The 19,652-nt window shown below is 41.9% G+C and overlaps 1 protein-coding gene across 1 annotated transcript in view; it reads right to left on the bottom strand.

Moving 5' to 3' along the window:
• Positions 1-3,453: 3,453 nt before the first annotated feature.
• Positions 3,454-19,652, bottom strand: part of slc35f1 (solute carrier family 35 member F1) — a 50,261-nt gene continuing 34,062 nt past the window's right edge. Inside the window, exons 6-8 of the mRNA XM_038726739.1 lie at positions 12,701-12,753; positions 12,455-12,609; positions 3,454-5,712 (exon numbers count right to left, since the gene is read on the bottom strand). Of these exons, the coding sequence (XP_038582667.1) occupies positions 5,479-5,712; positions 12,455-12,609; positions 12,701-12,753 (442 nt within the window). The 3' untranslated portion in view covers positions 3,454-5,478. The remainder of the gene's footprint in view (positions 5,713-12,454; positions 12,610-12,700; positions 12,754-19,652) is intronic.

Below are 19,652 nucleotides of genomic sequence, written 5' to 3'. Positions count from 1 at the left end.
GACCAAAAAGCTGGTGTCCATGTTTGTAAATGTGTTTGCAGCTCAAACTCCTCAAAGTACACAACATCTGAGAGAGGGTTGGGAGAGGGAAATAGGTACCGTCATCTCAGAGGATGCATGGTCTAAATGTCTCTAAAGCATACACACATGCTCAATTAACTCAAGACACCAGTTAATTCAATATAAGGTTATACACAGACTCCATTATTCATGTGTTAAAGAGACTCTTAGCCATTGGAAGGCCCTCTTGTTCACCGGAGTAAACTCCAACGTGGCAGCGCTCAGCCGGGGACTTGTGAGTGTCCCCACACCCGCCTGGCTCCTCACACCTTGAGCAACTCCAGAGAAGAACAGGGTCCATCCCCTTTCAAGGAGTACGGTTGCAGAACCGAGACTGTGCGTGGAGGTCAGCCCCACCAGATCAAACTGATATCACTCAATCTCCCGCACAAGTTCCGGCTCCTTCCCCCACAGAGAGGTGACGTTCCACGTCCCCAGAGCCAGCCTCTGCCACCCGGGTCTGGTCCGTTGAGGCCCCTGACCTTTACTGCCACCCATGTGGCAGCGCACCCAACCCCTGCGGATCTTCCGATGGATGGTGGGTCCAAAGGATGGAGAGGGGGGTGCCGCGTTGCTTCTTCGGGCTATGCCTGGCCGGGCTCCGTGGCAAACCCGGCCACCAGGTGCTCGCCGACAAGCCCTGCCTCTGGGCCTGGCTCCAGACGGGGGCCCCCTGCTTCCTCCGGGCAGGGTCTCTCCTCCTCTTCCTCGATTTGTTATCAGGGGTCTTTGTGAACCATTCTCAGTCTGGCCCCTCACCTGGAACCACTTTGCCTTGGGAGACCCTACCAAGGTCCAGACAACACAGCCTCCAGATTCACCGGGGCACGCACCACTACAATAAGGTGATGGTTCCTGGACTTGCTTGTAATGTTTTAATTTATTGAATTAACTGTATAATTTTATCACAGTTGCGGATGGCCACAGAAACTGTTGTTTTAGAGTACAGCTTGCTTTTTCTCTTTCCCAACCTGCTTTGGGGTAGGGGGTAATTGTTTGGATTGGGGTAGGGGTAATTGTTTGGATTGTTACTGACCTTGATGCTCTGAAAATCTATAAATAAAGTACATAAACTCTGAGTCGCAGTTTAACACACTTCTCTGCCCTTCTAATTCAGCAGTTACCCACCCAAAACCCTACGCAGAGTCGCAGTCTAACACACTTCTCTGCTCCTCCATTTCAGGAGTTACTTAGTGAAAAGCCTATAGTGACGGTGTCTGCCCCCCGACCATCGAAATTATTTAAAAAGGTAAACAGAAGAGGAGCTGTGCATAAAAACCTCATAAAAATTAAAACCACAAGAGCAATAGTGCAAACGAATAGGAGAGTTAAAAGTGGACTCTTAAACATCAGATCTCTCTCTTCTAAAACTGTACTAGTAAATGAACTAATATCAGATTATGATATTGATTTATTTTGTCTTACTGAAACCTGGCTGGGTGATGGAGAATATGTTAGCCTAAATGAATCCACCCCTCCCAGTCATATTAATACTCACATTCCTCGAGGCACAGGCCGAGGAGGTGGAGTTGCAGCTATCTTCGACTCTACCCTACTAATCAGCTCTAAACCTAAACTAAATTATAACTCATTTGAAAGCCTTGTTCTTGGTCTTTCGCACTCAAGTTGGAAATTACTGCAACCAATTCTCTTCGTTATAGTGTACCGAGCATCTGGCCCGTATTCTGAATTCTTATCTGAATTTGCAGAGTTTTTGTCAACTTTAGTCCTTAAAACGGACAAAGTTATTATTGTTAGTTCTGTGTTTCTCTCTCTGTTAGATTCCATTGGCTTCTCTCAGAGTGTTCATGAACCGACTCACTGTTTTAACCACACCCTCGACCTTGTTTTGGTGTATGGTATTGAAATTGAACATTTAGTGGTGTTCCCACAGAATCCCTCTTTGTCTGACCACTGTTTGATAACTTTTGAGTTTGTATTGCTGAACTACACGCCATTGGACAAACATTTCTATACAAGATGTCTGTCTGATAGTGCCATAGCTAAATTTAAGGATGCGATTCCATCAGCTCTAAATTCATTATCAAGTCACAAAGTAACGGAGGACTCCTATGCTAGTTTCAGTCCCTCCCAAATCGATCATCTTGTTGATAGTGCTGCAGGCTCGCTGCGAATGACACTGGACTCTGTAGCCCCTCTAAAAAGAAAATACTAAAACAAAGACGGTTAGCTCCGTGGTATAATACTGAAACTTGCAAATTAAAGCAAATATCGCGGAAACATGAGAGAAATTGGCGTTCCACCAAACTGGAAAATTCTCGTTTAATTTGGCAAGATAGTCTTAAAACTTATAGGAAGGCCCTCCGTAATGCCAGAGCAGCGTACTACTCGTCATTAATAGAGGAAAATAGGAACAACCCCAGGTTTCTTTTCAGCACTGTAGCCAGGCTGACAGAGAGTCACAGCTCTATTGAGCCAAGTATTCCCATAGCTCTCAGTAGTTACGACTTCATGAGCTTCTTTAATGATAAAATTCTAGCTATTAGAGACAAAATTCACCAAGACCTGCCCTCAACTGGCACCAACTTATCTCTTAACTCAGGAACCTTAGAAACAGCTGTAGAACCAGATATATGTTTAGACTGTTTCCCTGCTTCCCTCAATCTTTACCAACTAACTTCAATAATTTCTTCATCTAAACCATCGACTGTTTTGCTTCCCTCAATCTTTACCAACTAACTTCAATAATTTCTTCATCTAAACCATCAACCTGCCTCTTAGACCCCATCCCGACTAGGTTGCTTAAAGATGTTTTACCCAGATGGCCGCCCACCCTGAGCCATGGTGCTGCTATAGGTTTCTGCCTCTTAAAAGGAAGTTTTTCCTTGCCTCTGTCGCCTAGTGCTTGCTTTTGGTGGGAACTGTTGGGCTTCTGTAAATAGCATCATAGAGTATGGTCTAGACCTGCTCTTTTATGAAAAGCGCTGTGAGATAACTGTTGTTGTGATTTGGCGCTATATAAATAAAATTTTATTGAATAAAAAAAAGAAGTACAGTATATAGTAATGCTTAAGTCGGTAACAGGTTTAACAAAACTATCAAAACATTTTGGAGAAAAACATAATAATGTGTGAAATTAAACAGCCAGAGATGGCACAATTTCTTGTAATTTTAAGATGTCTTTAATCCCTGGCTATTTAAAAATGTTGATTAGAGTTCATAGCCCCCCCAAAATATCACAAAACAGGGTTTTAGGGGAGCTGATGTCTTATTAAGGGGAGCTAAGCTTCCCCTGGCTCCCCCGTAGTTCACACCCTGAATCTGACATTTAAACGGAAGATTTAGATTGTCCTTCTTGAGGGTGTGTTCAGTTTAAATTTCAACACATAAATCGAAGTGTAGTACATATTAAAATCCGACTCCAGTCACAAACCTGGTGGGATGGGTGTCTGACAAAGATGCTTTATTTTCCATAAGTAACATCATTGTATGCACTTTGTTGACAACAACTCCAATGTACTACATCAAACAAGATACAAAAGCTAATGAAAGTCCATTGTAAGTAATCCAGGCAGGAAATTAGGTACAGTCAAAAAGTGAACAAAGAACCAGACCAAACCAACTATGTAGCTTTGCCTTTAGTCCAGTCCCTGTGTCCAAGTTTCTCCTGTAAATCAAAGTGCAACAGGACAAGATATTGCTCGTAACATTAAGGCTCAACAGAATTTGGACTAAAATAGTAACAAAACAATGAAAAATACATTGTGCCTAATAATGCTCTTAGGCCCGAGCACACTATGAGACAACATTTTATCAGTGTACACTAAGCATGTTTTACCCATTAATTCAGTTGGTGCTAAGACATCTCAGCAATCTGCCACATGTAAACAAACCCAACTCCACAGTGAGATGACAAAACAATAAAAACATGACTAAATCTCCTCTGTCTTCTTACTTTTCAGCTGGCAAACAACAAAAATGTGAACTGCAGCATTGGTAAGGACTGGAGTGGAATACAAAGTGTTTGACAGACAGCAACACATTACACCTCCATCCTGTCGCTTCCTGATCACTCACTATATTTCATTAACCTATTTTATACTCATGCGAGTTTTCTCATGAGTATAACATAGTCAGAAGTGCTGCCTGATAATCAAGGTCACTGCCAGTCATCCCTCAAAACATTTGTACAGTCTTGTGTCTTCTGTGGCTCTGGAGAAGCTCGGTCAAGTTTGTGAAAATGACATATTGATGACATCTGGTTCTTTCAGCTTGAGACTGGAGACCAACAAAAAGCCTGCATTACAAACATGTGTATGGAGTTTGGAAGACATGGCTGTACCAGGCAGGGAGTTTCACCAGGCCGCCGTTTTGGAAGGGTTTTTCCCCATTTTGTATTCCCAGTAAAATTTTTTCTTCAATTGATATCCTCAGATAATGTAACATAATATATGGCTGCTAGGTCAAATTATTTCAACTTAGTTTCTGAGAAATCATATTTTGTCATTTTAGCATGGGAAATGGGTCTGCCAGCTATATGGGTGTGATAACAGCATGGATAAGCTTGTCTGTAAATCCTGTCTTATAATATACAATGTACACCCGGCCTTGCTTGTATTTCTTTACAGGAAGAACTAATAAAAGGCAGTACGGGGCGTAGCCAAGTTCCAAAGAGTCCATACCACCACCTGACCATACACCAAAACAAAGTCTCTTATAAATCATTTTTATTATTTAAATTTTCATCAATTCATTTATTTTGTGTAAATTCTATTTCTCAGGATAAAGGTCTTAGTGCTGTTTTAAACCCTTCTTTCCACTCTGGAGGATAAACAAATAATATGTGTTGGTGTAAAAGTAGTCAAACTTATATTTTATCTAAATATATTTGGATCAGCCTATAAAATATCCACCATGTGAAAAATACAAACCTTTAGTAGCTTCAGTTGGTAGCACAGCCCTGATGCAATGTTTACATACTAGCGCAGGTTTGTGTGATACGAAGTTTGTGAATGAATTAAATTAACTTCTCCCACTACTATGTAAGTAATAAAAACATAGCGTTAGCATATAGACAAATATTAAAGCACAGAAATTGACAGATATAAAAAGGAAAGCAGGAATTTTCCAAATCACAATACCATATATTTACACGAGTGATCATTTTCAGTCACTTCTGTCTTTGATCACAGACAATTCAACATTTGTTTTAATTACATTCTGGTCATTCCTTTTTCAGGTAACATGAATTTGTGTTAACTTGGTCACAGAATGAGTGGAGACTCCAACCCTCAATACAGTCTATAAAATGAAAAGCTGGACATAACTGGGTGATCCCCCAGCTGCACTGCTCAGCAGACTGGGTACAGCCAGCACCATTTCCCAGTATACAACTGGAGGCTACAGCTGACTCACTGATCCCCCAGGCTGACAGACTAAACCTACTCTCAGATCACCTTAGGCTACACGTACAGGAAGCTCGTCCCCTGCCTCAGGGCCCAGGCTGGTGTAGGTGACAGACGGTTCCAGAATTCCAGGACTGAGCGGGGGTTGGTTGGTGGCTGGCAGGCTGCTTGTGTTCCTGAACTGCTTGTAGACTCGTGGGTCCTGGGCCACATAGGTAGATGAGGAAGAGTAAAGGACCAGGCCCAAGATAATGATGAGGAATGACAACATATAGAGGCCCGAGAACTGCAACACAGAGACAGACAGACTTAAACCTAAAAGCTGTATTTCTACTCTGTGGCTTTATGCTAGTTCAGATGGTTAGGTGCGGACGTGGTGTGGTAAGCGTATTGACTAATTTCCGTTTCCGGTGCTTGTATGTTGGTCAGAGATGCTCACAAGTCTCTGAGAAAGAGTCCAAGTCAAGTCTCAAGTCTTTGAGCTAGAATCCAAGTCAAGTCTCAAGTCTCTCGTGGTTATTAGGAATGTTGTATCACCTGCTGCGTTCAATCCAGGTTGCTTATAAAACTGCATAGCTGTAAGGAATTCTGTAACTGTAACTTGTTTTCATTTATAGAGCACAACCATGTATTGTGCAATGCAATTATTGACGCCTTATTAAATACGGTAAGTCAACACACTCCCCAGACTCTTAAACCCAGTGTAACGTTAACTAAATAAAACTGTAAAGTTACATGGTCAACAATAAAGCTGTAACCGGTTTTTAACTTACAGAGTACAACCATGTATGCAATGCAATCAATGACAGCTTAAACTACTGTAAGTCAACACACCCCACAGACTCTCAAACCAGTGTAAGTTAAACTGTAAGGTTACATGATCAACAATAAACCTGTAACCTCTTTCTAGCTAAAGGTAATAATTAACGTGATGGCAGCCAGTAGGACGTAAATGATTACATTAATCGACTACCACAAGTTTGGCAAGTAAACAAACGCTCATTCATCTTTTCATAATGAACGACAGTCGGAGTAAACCTCTGGTAGGTCGTAGCTAAAGCAAGAAGCAAGCTAGCGTTAGATGGCCAATGCTGAGCTGGTGGTGTTTACTCACCACACATTACTAACCTATTTGCGTTCAGCGCTTCTTTGTTTGGGTCTTCTTGTATGAAGTTTTAAAGCCAAAGTTTATGATGAATGGCACAGCAGCTGCGTGTTTGTTGTCCTCTCTCACGTGCGGCAGCGCGCAGCTGATACTACGTGTTACGTAGGCAGGTTATAGGTAACGGAGGGAAATAACAGCAGGTTTCCTAGACATTTCCTGAAAAAATAAACATTGTTCACGAGTCCCACACCTCGAGTCCGAGTTGAGTCTGAAGTCTTTTGAGGACGAGTCTCAAGTCAAGTCTGAAGTCATTGTGTGTGCGACTTAAGTCAGACTCGAGTCCGAGTCGCTAACTCAAGTCCCCATCTTTGATGTTGGTAGCTTGTTTTGCTGCTCTAACTAAATACCTTTTTTTTCAAAATTTGTTAGATTTGTCATTACAGCAGCTACCTGTTCGCTAAACATTCATTCTAACAGTAGTTCTGCAAAAGCATTCACAGTTCTTTCCATCTTTTAGTGACTCTTGTTAAATATCATTGTTGTTTTCGAAAGTTTTGGTAGCTAACGCTACCATACTTTAGCTTAGCTGTTAGCGACTTTAGCTTAGCAGCTCTCTCTTGCTTGGTGTGTCAGATGTTCAGTTACTCCTCTGCCTCCTTTAGCGGTAATGGTACGTGTAACAAATATAGTTTATTTGTAGACATGGAGGCGAGGCTCAGTGATTTAGAAGTCCGGCTCCGCACCTTGGTAGATCAGTCGTTAGTTACTGTAGCCCAGTCCCCGGTAGTCAATGCGGACGAATCTGAGTTAGCCTGTGGTAGCCGTCCCCCGGCATCTCCTGAGCAGCCAGGAAAGGGTTGCTGGGTGACTGTCCAAAGCAGGAATAGTCATAAGCATTCAGAGCCCGCAGGTCAACACCAAGATTATTAGAGTTTTTGATTATTTATTTGTTTTTAATTTTATTTCGTTTTGACTTTTTGTTTTCAATTTCAGTTTAGTTTTAAATAGTTTTTAATGTGAGTTTGCTCTAAACCGAAACTAAATTATAACTCCTTTGAAAGCCTTGTTCTTAGTCTTTCACACCCAAGTTGGAAATCAAGCTGCAACCAATTCTATTTGTTATAGTATAGAGTTTTTGTCAACTTTAGTCCTTAAAACGGATAGTTATTATTGTAGGTTGACGATGGATGGATGATGTGGACGTTGAGAATGACAGCCTTAGTACTGCAGCTTCTCAGAGTGTTCATAAACCAACTCACCGTTTTAACCACACCCTCGACCTTGTTCTGGTATATGGCAACTTGAAATTGAACATTTAATAGTGTTCCCACAGAACCCCTTTTTATCTGACCACTGTCTGATAACTTTTGAGTTTCTATTACTGAACTACATGCCACTAGGCAAAAATCTCTATACAATATGTCTGTCTGATAGTGCTATAGCTAAATTTAAGGATGTGATTCCATCAGCTTTTAATTTATTATCAAGTCACAAAGTAATGGAGGACTAGGGTAATTTCAGTCCCCCCAAATCAATCATCTTGTTGATAGTGCTGTAGGCTCGCTGCGAATGACACTTGACTCTGTAGCCCCTCTAAAAAAGAAAATACTAAAACAAAGACGGTTAGCTCCATGGTATAACACTGAAACTCGCAAATTAAAGCAAATATTGGGGAAACTTGAGAGGAATTGGCGTTCCACCAAACTGGGAAAATTCTTGTTTAATTGGGCAAGATAGTCTTAAAACACATAGGAAGGCCCTCCGTCATGCCAGAGCCGCGTACTACTTGTCATTAATAGAGGAAAATAGGAACAACCCCAGATTTCTTTTCAGCACTGTAGCCAGGCTGACAGAGAGTCACACACATTGAGCCATGTATTCCCATGGCTCTCAGTAGTAACAACTTCATGAGCTTCTTTAATGATAAAATTCTAACTATTAGAGACAAAATTCACCAAGACCTGCCCACAACTGGCACCGACTTAACTCTAAACTCAGGAACCTTAGAAACAGCTGTAAAAAGTATATGTTTAGACTGCTTTGCTTCCCTCAATCTTTTATCAACTAACTTCAATAATTTCTTCATCTAAACAATTAAACTGCCTCCTAGACCCTTTTCCGACTAGGCTGCTTAAAGAAGTTTTCCCCTTAGTCAGAACTTATTTACTAGATATGATTAATCTATCTTTATTAACACGCTATGTACCACAGTACTTTAAAGTAGCTGTAATTAAACCTCTTCTGAAAAAGGGTTTTAGCCAACTTTAAACCTATATCTAACCTTCCATTTCTCTCTAGGATCCTTTAGAAAGCAGTTGCCAAACAGCTGTGTGACTTTCAACAATAGTTTATTGGAGGATTTTCAGTCAGGATTTAGAGTGTGAAAATTACTAACGACCTCCTAATTGCATCAGACAAAGGACTTGTCTCAGCACTGCATTTGATACCACTGATCATCATACCCTATTACAGAGACTAGAATATTTAATTGGCATTAAAGGAACTGTTCTAAGCTGGTTTAAGTCCTATTTATCAGATCAGTAGTACATGTTAATGATGAATCCTCCACGCACATCAAAGTTAAGTCATGGAGTTCCACAAGGATCTGTGCTTGGACCAATCCTGTTCACTTTATGTATGCTTCCTTTAGGCAATATTATCAAGAAACACTCCATAAACTTTCATTGTTATGCAGATGATACTCAGTTATATCTATCGATCGAGCGAGATGAAACTAATCAGTTAGCTAAACTCCAAATGTGCCTTCAGGATGTTAAAACCTGGATGACCTGTAATTTTCTAATGTTAAACTCAGATAAAACTGAAGTCACTGTACTGGGGCCCAACCACCTCCGTGACGCATTATCTAAAGATATAGATACTCTGAATGGCATCAACCAGGCCTCCAACACCACTGTGAGGAATCTCGGAGTTATCAGGACATATTGTTTAAGTCTCACATTAAGCAAATTTCAAGGACCGCCTTTTTTCACCTACGTAAAAACGTGCAAAAATCAGGAACATCCTGTCTAAAAATGATGCAGAAAAAACTAGTCCATGCATTTGTTACTTCTAGGCTGGATTACTGCAATTCCTTATTATCAGGCTGCTCGAAAAAGTCCATTAAGACTCTTCAGCTGATCCAGAATGCTGCAGCACGTGGGAACCAGGAAAAGAGATCATATTTCTCCTGTTTTAGCTTCTTTGCATTGGTTTCCTGTAAAATCCAGAATAGAATTTAAAATCCTTCTTCTCACCTACAAAGCTCTTAATGGTAAGGCACCATTTAATCTTTAAGAGCTCATAGTACCTTACTACCCCACCAGAGCACTGCGCTCCCAGAATGCAGGGTTACTTGTGGTTCCTAGAGTCTCCAAAAGTAGACTAGGAGCCAGAGCGTTCAGCTATCAAGCTCCTCTCCTGTGGAACCAGGTTCCAGTTTGGGTTCAGGAGGCAGACACCATCTCCACATTTAAGAGAAGGCTTAAGACTTTCCTCTTTCCTCTTTCCACCCTCTGCAACAACTATTATCTCTCTCTCTATGTCTTGCTCTCTCTCACTTATCTTTCTTTACCCCCCCCCCCCCCCCCCCCAACCTCAGAAAGAAACTCTGGCCGCTACTGCCAGTGATGCTTGGACTCGTCGGGAGAGAGTGGCGTTATATCACCCAGTAATAGCCTAAGTAGCTAAGTTAATACTTTTTTAAGGAGTCTATGCTAAGTAACTAGTAGGTAATATTATTTAACTTGCCCAACACTGAGTTGACAATAAGGATCGGATAAATTTGGTATGTTTTGATTATTGCTTTTTATAGGCTAATATCTGATGTTTACTTTGACTTTGTCGATTGATCAATCATATAGCCTATATACACTTTGCTGTATGAATGGTTGCTTTTTAAGTCGTCCTTATGTTAAAGGTTTTGGCATGTTATAAATTACTTTCTTGTGAATGGTTGTGACAGGGTTTATAAAGCCTTTTCAGATGGCTTGGATCCGCGGGGTCGTTCCGCGCTCCTCATCAACAGATGCGCTCCGTGAGGTAACCATGGCAACGGCTTCTGTGTAACTGCTGCGATCCCGTGAAACTGTCGCGGTCGTTCTCGTCTCACTCACATGCCCGCCCGCCGCCAGAGTTGATATGTCAAACTTTTTCCTACAGTTCATCAATAGACAGAGACTGATCTGGCAGTTTGATCTGAGTTTCCTGAAGAATATAACTGTTTCTTTAACAGTTAGGCCACCAGGTCTTAAACAGGCGACAACCTTTGCTGCTGTCTCTTATTCGTTAAAAATAATCTATTAACTTCAACTGAACTAATTTGAAAGTTAGTAGTTATATTATTTAGTTATAGACTCCATTATTTCATGTTTCATGTTGCACATTTAGCTGTTGAAGTTTAGTAAAAATTTATACAAAATAATAATTATTATAGAGAGGTTGCGATGGGGCAGTGTATTAGACACTTGTCTTTGATTCCCACTGCAACACATCCACCAAATAAGTTATTGTCATGGGTCCTGCTTTACCATCCATATGTTGTAATAGAGCCACCACCAGTTTGATCGGGGTGTGGGGGGGTCTCAGTATATTTTCCTGCTTTTTTGCCCTTTGCCAATCACATGCCTGGTAAAGGAAAGATCCTATGTTGTAAATAATAGTCAGTGTGTAATGATCAATGGCATGGAGACACCGTCTCCAGGCTCAGTAACGATGTCAGTGTCTCCTGGGGACCTATTCTAAGTCCACTCCTCTTCAGTCTATGTGTTAATGATCAGATTTTAGCATGTATTGCAGCTGATGTTCAAATGTACATTTTAAATGTATCCGCAGAGAAGCTACAAATGGTTTCAAAAGTCAGATCCCTTCGTGTCATCTTATGTGCTTTAAAAAAACAAATTCAACCTATGAGGCCATACCAGATATATATTCTGACAAGGTCTATGGGACTAGTTTAGACAACTGTCTCAACTCTATAAAATATTGGATGGCATAGAATTGTCTACACCTAAATACAGACAAAAAAAGTTCTTATTTCTGCACCAGATGGTATTGTCCTGACGGTTATGGAAAATCTTCTTTATCCTCTTCTGTTAAATATGCGCCAGGCTCTGAGTCTTGACCAGCATGTAAAATGCCAGGTTAGCTCCTATTTCTACCAGCTGAGGAACACTGCTAAACTAAGAACCGGAAAAAACTTGAGAAACATCAGACACAGAAGCTCGGTGCAGAACTGAGCAGTAGGTTGGTCCAATAGACGATGCCATCGTCCATAGTGATGGCTGACAGACATCACAACATTGAGCCTGCATCGCGGTATGTTTTATAAACTTGCCTAAAAGACACAGAACTCATCTTTTTGCCATATTTTCCACCCGTGATCTGTTATCAGGGCAGCAGGTGAGCCGCATGCCAGCTTGTTAATAAAGTAGCTTTTCAAACAACCGAAACCAACATCTGAACTCTGTGTGTTCACTGTTGCTTTACCTGGTCCATGCTTATAAAACATCCACCGCGACTTCTAATGTAATAGGCATTATGGGCGAGTGAACATATGCACATAATATGACCACTATATATATCTGGTTGGGGTACTGGAGCTATTCTGGAGGCTCGTGATGGCCTGGCTGCAGACTGAGACCCTTCGTACTGCTTTCTTCTTTCATTTGTCACGCATCTACACATTGTTCTTCCTTGTCAAAACCTGGCACCTTCATTACCCACAATGCAACTCGACCGCTGACAGTTTTGTCAGTGATTCAGGAAAACAATGCTTCTTGGCAGTTTGTTTTGAAACCTTTTAACATCTTGCCGAAGGATTGCAGTTGAAAATTTGCCAGTAGGCTAACGCTGGCACACTTACAATAACGTTGATTAATATGTGCTGTCCAGAGAAAAAAATAGAAAAATATATTGTTTTTACCTTATAGTGAAAGAGGAAGAGGCCACAGAAGAGGCTGTACAGGTCAGCTGTGAGCAGAGAGAGATTGACTGAGGTGGCACTTGTTCTCTTTATCACCACCGGCATGAAGCTGTACAGGCCGAACATGAAGGCACTAAAACCAATGTAGAAAAGACCTGCAAACACACATTTATATTTTGTGGGAAACTTACTTGTGGTTGTAAATTCAAGTTGTGTGTGTGCAAGTGCGCATGTGTGCATGCTCACCTATTTGCCAGTCCCACGGTACCTTCAACAGCTCCTTGTGTTCCATGATGGCCCTGCAACACAGCACATGCACAGAGATTAAAATAGTTTTATGCCCCATTCCCTGCACACATATAGTAGGAGTTGCATGGTACCTGCCAGAAGCTTTAGAATTACTTCAAACCTCAACAGTAAACTCAATTGTGTACAGTTATTGCTGGACTACTCTCCATCAGGCAGTAACTCCTACACTAGATGTCTATCTGAGAGTGCTTTAGCTAAATTTAAGGGATTCTATCAGTATTTAATTCAGTACTCATACAAGTACTCAGTACTCGTGTCTCAACATAACAGAGGACTCTTATGCTAACTTCATATGCAGGCTCACTGCGAATGACACTCGATTTTGTTGCCCCTCTAAAAAAGAAGATAATAAAATAGGGAAGGTTGGCTCCATGGTATAACTCCCAAACGCGTAAATCAAACCAAACATCAAGGAAACTTGAAAGGTAATGGCGTTACACCTATCTGGACGAATGTTGTTTAGTCTGGCAAGATAGTTTTAAAATTTATAGTATTGCCAGAGCAGCATATTACTTCTCATTAATAGAGGAAAATAAGAACAGCCCCAGGTTTCTTTTCAGCACTCTCATTAGTAGAGCTCTGCATGGGCCTCAAATCTAAGCCCTAGCCCGGCCCTGGCCCGTGACCCTAAGGCCTTACCCCGTGTCCGACAGCTTATCAGAATTCTCAGCCCAAGCCTGACTGGAGCCTGTGTTTTTTTCCTCCACCCCATACCACAGCTTACTGTTGCAGCCAATACAATGGTTTAGTTTTGTATTTAATGGCAGTGGTTAACCTATATTTTGTTTAGAACATGATTTTTAGCACTATATAGATTAAATATTTGAAGCAGAAATATGTGTGGGAGGTCTGAGGTCTTCCCCCAGAAGATTTTGAACATTAAACTGGTAATTTCCTGCATTCTGGAGACATTTTCTGCTCCAATTTACAGTGGAAATGTCTTTTTTATATGAGGGAAAACTATATTGCTGTACTATATTGTTTTCTTACTGTGCAAATAAACATTTCTCAAAGCATTTTCATTTGTTAGTTAAGATTTCTTTCTCTTATATACATATAGACATGCGAGTTCCGAATTCTGTTGTTAATCAGAAGTCATGTTTAAGGCTTGCTGCTAAACAAAACGCTTGTTTTCGGTCCAAAAATTGGATAAACACCGACTTTTTATGAGGAAAATGCAAAAGAAGTGACCACAATACACCAGAGGAGAGAAATAGAGGAAAAAGAAGGAGAAAGAAAGAGAAAGAAGGAAAAGAGATATAATTTGAAGGAGCATCAAACTGAAGAGAAACACAAGGAGAGAACAAAAACAAACGAAGAGGATAGAGGAACTCAAGCAAGTAACAGCAAACGGGACACTGAAATCAGTAAGTTTTTGCATTTATTACTATAAAACAATTCCAACTGAAACACTCAAGCTAATAGCTAACAAGCTAATACTGGACTGTGGTTACCTAGCAACGGCATCAATAACAGCAGTAGTGCTGTTTTAAACAGAGAATACAGAAGCTACATTACTCTGAAGCTGATGATACTGGCAACTTTTTGAGCAATCGTGCAGGGCAACATTGTCGTCAGTGGTAATGAGTAAAGATTACTACCGTAATCTCCTTTCCCCACCACTCTGCCACCTGCCCTGCCCTGCCGCTATCCGTTCAAAACATCGTCGGGCTTGCCACTAGCAAGACTGCCCAGCAACATTGCTCAAAAAGTTGCCCCGTGTATCATCAGCTTGAGGCCCTGGACATCATGAGAGAACACTTCTCCCAGATGGAAATAGAACTGGTACAGATCAGAGAGCAGCTGGACCAACTGCAGCAGCCTACTACTCCTACTGTCAGTGACTTCCAGGCCAAGAAAGAACAGGACAGTGTCAACTCACAGAGATTTTCAACAAGAACTAGCTCGCAGAGAAGACAGTTGGATCCTCTCACCCAGCCTGGTGCAGACTCTAATCCCTCCCCTGTACCAACCAGCTGTCTCCATACAAACATCCCAAGCCAAGACGACAGTCAAAACCCTGCACCCATCCAAGGCCTATAGCCAACCTCCAGCCAGGAGCTCCAGACCTGAAACCACCACCATAGCTCCACATCCAGACCCGACAGCTGAATCTGAACAAACACACACAGGCAGAAAGGCTGACATTATCCTCCTCATGGACTCTAATGGAAAGTTCCTGGATGAAAAGACCTTATTCCCAAGGCACAGAACGGAGAACATCTTGTGCCCCAACACCAGGAGAGCCCTGGAGCTGTTGCTGAACTAGGCTCATCTAGCCACATCATCATTCATACAGGCACCAGCGACTTCAGGTCCCAGCAGGACAGACTGGCAGACTCTCTGAGGAGAGTCATTGAGCAAGCCTCCACCAACTTTCCTACCAGCAAGATAGTCATATCCACGCTGCTGCACAGGAGAGACTTCCACCCCCACACTATTCACAGAGTGAATATCAGACTCTCCAGGGACTGTGCCCTCAAACCCAACGTGTTCTTGGCCCACCACCCGACCCTCCACCTGGACTGCCTGTATGATAACATACACCTACACAGAAATGTAGTCCCCACCCTTGCTAGGACCTTTAAAGATGTTGCCCTTTGAAGAAGCCCTACTACCACTTCAAGGGGTAACCACACAACGCAGACCCTTTGCAGACCTCCAGGACCTCCTAGACCTTCAAGACCATCCAGACCTCCACCATGCATCCACCCCTGGCTTTCAGAGAGGACGGCCAGGTCACCAAATCCCCACTTTTTTTCTTTTCATTTGTTACTATTACTAGTTTTTTAATATCTAGTTTATTATTATTACTATTATAATTAGTTTCTTAAGCTGTTTGTCTAATTTTTGAACATATTACACTTGGAGATGAAATCCTTTACAACAACATGTTGGCACATTCAAGGTCTGAGAGCATCAGCTTAAAGAGCAGAAACTCAGGTTTTAATAGAGAGTTAAAAGACTCTGACATCATAATTTTAAAGGAGACATGGTGCAGAGAAGATGTCTCCAGTGGTTGTCCTCACGGCTACACGGAGATCATCCTACCATCAACAAAAAATCCCACAATAACCCAAGGATTCAGGAGGCATGATTATATGGTGTAAACAGTTATTAAAAAAGAAGAAGCTTATATATGGTTGAAAATTAACAAAAAGATGATTCGTACTGAGCAACATGTCTGCATGTGTGCCATCTATATACTTCCATCAGAATCCCCCTACTATTCAATTCAATTTTATTTATATAGCGCCAAATCACAACAACAGTTATCTCACAGCGCTTTTCATAAAAGAGCAGGTCTAGACCATACTCTATGATGCTATTTACAGAAGCCCAACAATTCCCACCAAGAGCAAGCACTAGGCGAGGAAAAACTTCCTTTTAAGAGGCAGAAACCTTGAGCAGAACCATGGCTGAGGGTGGGCAGCCATCTGCCTCGACCGGTTGGGGTGAAGGACTACAACCCAGATATTTTCTCTATTCTTGAGGAGGAAATTAACCAATTATAAAACCATGGGAAATGTATTACTCTGTGGGAACTTGAACGCTCGAACAGGGGAAAGAGCTGACACTATTACCATCCAGGGAGACAAACACTTACCTGGAAGCACCTGCTTCCCCCTCCCTGAATGTCCTGCTAGAAAGAGCTTTGACAAGCTTACTAATACAAGCGGTATGCAGCTTTTACAACTATGTCATACTCTGGGTCCTTTATAGTCAACGGCAGGCTACGAGAGGACTCTCTGGGTTGCTACACTTACAGCTCAGCTCTTGGCAGTAGTACAGTAGATTATTTCATTACAGATACGATCCAATGTTTCTCAGACCACAGCAAAATAACTATCTATCTAAAAAGGGCTCATTCTAACTCTGGGGCCCCTAGTGCCTGTGAACTGCTTAACAGCACATACTCATACAGATGGACCCCAGACAGCATGGGGACGTCCCAAAAGGCACTGGAAAATCAAAACATACATGATTTAACTCATTTATTTCTAACTGAAACATTTCCCCAGAATATTCTGGTGCAAATGCTGCTGTGGACAAAATCCATTAAATTTTTCATCATTTGGCTTCATTGTCTAATTTAAAAGCCTCCAAACCAAAACCTCAACAAAGGACCAATAAGAAATGGTTTGACATTGAATGCAAAAACCTGAGGAAAACTTTAAGGAAATTATCAAATGAAAAGCATAGGGACCCAGATAACCACAACATACACTGTCAATATGAGGCCACTCTGAAACAATACAAGTACACCCTAAAAACAAAGAAAGAACAACACAGCAAGAACCAGCTCTGTGAAATTGAGGAATCCCTAGAGTCCAACCAGTTCTGGGAGAAATGGAACAACCTAAACAAAACTCAGCAGGATGAACTGGCTATCCAAGATGGAAGAATACTTGGATTAATCACTTTAGTGAATTATATAGTAATATTACAAAAAATGATGATCAGTACAAGATATTCACAAAATGGAAAACTCTGGAGGTGGTGATTAAAAAACAACCTAAACCCTCTAGATTACCCGGTAACAGAACAAGAATTAACAGAAGTCATCCAGTCCCTGAAAGGAAAAAAGGCTCGTGGTATTGATGGAATCCTCAACGAAATAAAATCAGAATGGCTATACTAAAACTATTGAATACTATTCTAGCAACTGGAACTTTTCCAGATATCTGGAACAAAGGTTTAATAGCCCCAATTCATAAATCCAGAGATAATTAAAGCTGCAAGCAGCATTGGGCGGGCCCTCGCACTTGTAAGCGCGTCCGCGCGTGAGCCGGCCGAGTTGCACATTCTGGAGCTCTGCCGGTGCGGCTGTGAATTTCCTACGCGGTTCCGACGCCGCATGAAGGTGCTATATGTCACTTCCTGTGTCCCCTATGTGGAGCTACATAGCACTTGCCGCTATGAATATAAATCGGTATTGACGTGTAGATGTCTGCGGGGTGGGAGAGTTATCAAGCACGTAAAGTTTGTTTCAGATGTGAGTATGTACACTGAACAATAATGTACCCAAACAATAAAAAAAATTCCTTTTATATTTCCCTGCCTTGTTGTTTATGTGTACATACAGAGGAAGAATGTGAGAACAGCACACATTTCATCGTTACTGTGTGCTGTACCGCAGTTCTGTGTCCATGCATGCAGCAAACTGAAAGCACTGTCTGTCGGAGCGTCTACGTGAAAAGAGAAGGAAGACATGGCTGGTAGTGTCTTCAGAGTTGTTAAACACCTCAGCGCACTGAAGGAAGCCATCTGACTGTGTGAGGGGCAAGATCGTTGATGTCTGCAGGCAGAGTAGGCCTAGAGCTCTCCTGTCTGACTGGTCCACCAATAGCAGAGAAGATGACCCCTTGAGACACAGCCCCTCCTCATTTGCATAATGAGGCAGAAATGCATATAGAAATTTAAAAAGGACAGGCAGAAATAAATACCATGGGTGACCGTGCGAGGTCCCTATTGAATTTGCTCGGATTATATATATATATATATATATATATATTTTTTTTCTGCAAAGTAGGCCCAAATGACATGGCCTAAACATACTCGAAAACTCACCAAAATTTGCAAACATGTCAGAACCGGTGAAAAATTTCGTATTCTACAAGTTTCGCACATGGGCGTGGCAAAATGACTCGCTAGCGCCACCTAGAAAATTGGAAATGATTAGCCCCTCGTTCACGTTCAACCTACATGTACGAAATTTTCTGGGGACATGTATCGTATCAAGACGCACAAAAAAGCCTCAAGAACCCATAGCCTAAAGTCAACAGGAAGTCGGCCATTTTGAATTTTACGGCCATTTTTGGATGATTTACACACTTCGTACTTTAACGAACTCCTCCTAGGGATTTAGTCGGATCGACGTCAAATTTCTGCTGTGCCTTCTAAAGGCATTGACGATGAAAAGTTGTGCTATTTGCGCGTTTTCGTCAATGGGCGTGTCCGTGGCGTCGATGATTCGCAATGAAACAGGAAGTTGTTGTAACTTCAGTGTACATGCTCACATCTGGACCAAACTGTACATGTAGGATGAGAGTCCCGCCCTGAACACATGTACATGCCGACATTCACCCACAGTCATAGCGCCACCTGCTGGCAACAGAAAGTGACCTTTAACGAAGCAGCCCCCGCCGCACGTTTCACCTACGTGCACGAATTTTCTGTGGTACGTGTATCTTGTCCAGACGCACAAAAAAGTCTCTTGGAGCCATAGCCTAAACCCAACAGGAAGTCGGCCATTTTGAATTTTACGTCAAATTTTGGATGATTTACACACTTCGTACTTTAACGAACTCCTCCTAGGGATTTAGTCCGACCGACCTCAAATGTTTGCTGTGCCTTCTAAAGGCATTGAAGATGAAAAGTTGTGCTATTTGCAAGTTTTCGTCAATGGGCGTGTCCGTGGCGTGGCGTCAAAGATCAGCTCTTCGCCATGACACGGAAGTTGTCGTAACTTCAGTGTACATGCTCACATCTGGACCAAACTGTACATGTAGGATGAGAGTCCCACCCTGAACACATGTACATGCCGACATTCACCCACAGTCATAGCGCCACCTGCTGGCAACAGGAAGTGACATTTAACGAAGCAGCCCCCGCCGCACGTTTCACCTACGTGCACGAATTTTCTGTGGTACGTGTATCTTGTCCAGACGCACAAAAAAGTCTCTTGGAGCCATAGCCTAAACCCAACAGGAAGTCGGCCATTTTGAATTTTACATCAAATTTTGGATGATTTACACACTTCGTACTTTAACAAACTCCTCCTAGGGATTTAGTCCGACCGACCTCAAATTTCTGCTGTGCCTTCTAAAGGCATTGAAGATGAAAAGTTGTGCTATTTGCAAGTTTTCGTCAATGGGCGTGTCCGTGG

This window comes from Micropterus salmoides, unplaced genomic scaffold, assembly GCF_014851395.1.
Source record: "Micropterus salmoides isolate LMB-PRFRI ecotype aquatic unplaced genomic scaffold, ASM1485139v1 Ms_hic_scaffold_18, whole genome shotgun sequence".
Taxonomy (NCBI): Eukaryota; Metazoa; Chordata; class Actinopteri; order Centrarchiformes; family Centrarchidae; genus Micropterus; species Micropterus salmoides.
Note: the sequence above shows the minus strand (reverse complement) of the source record. Positions and strands in the feature narration are given on the sequence as shown.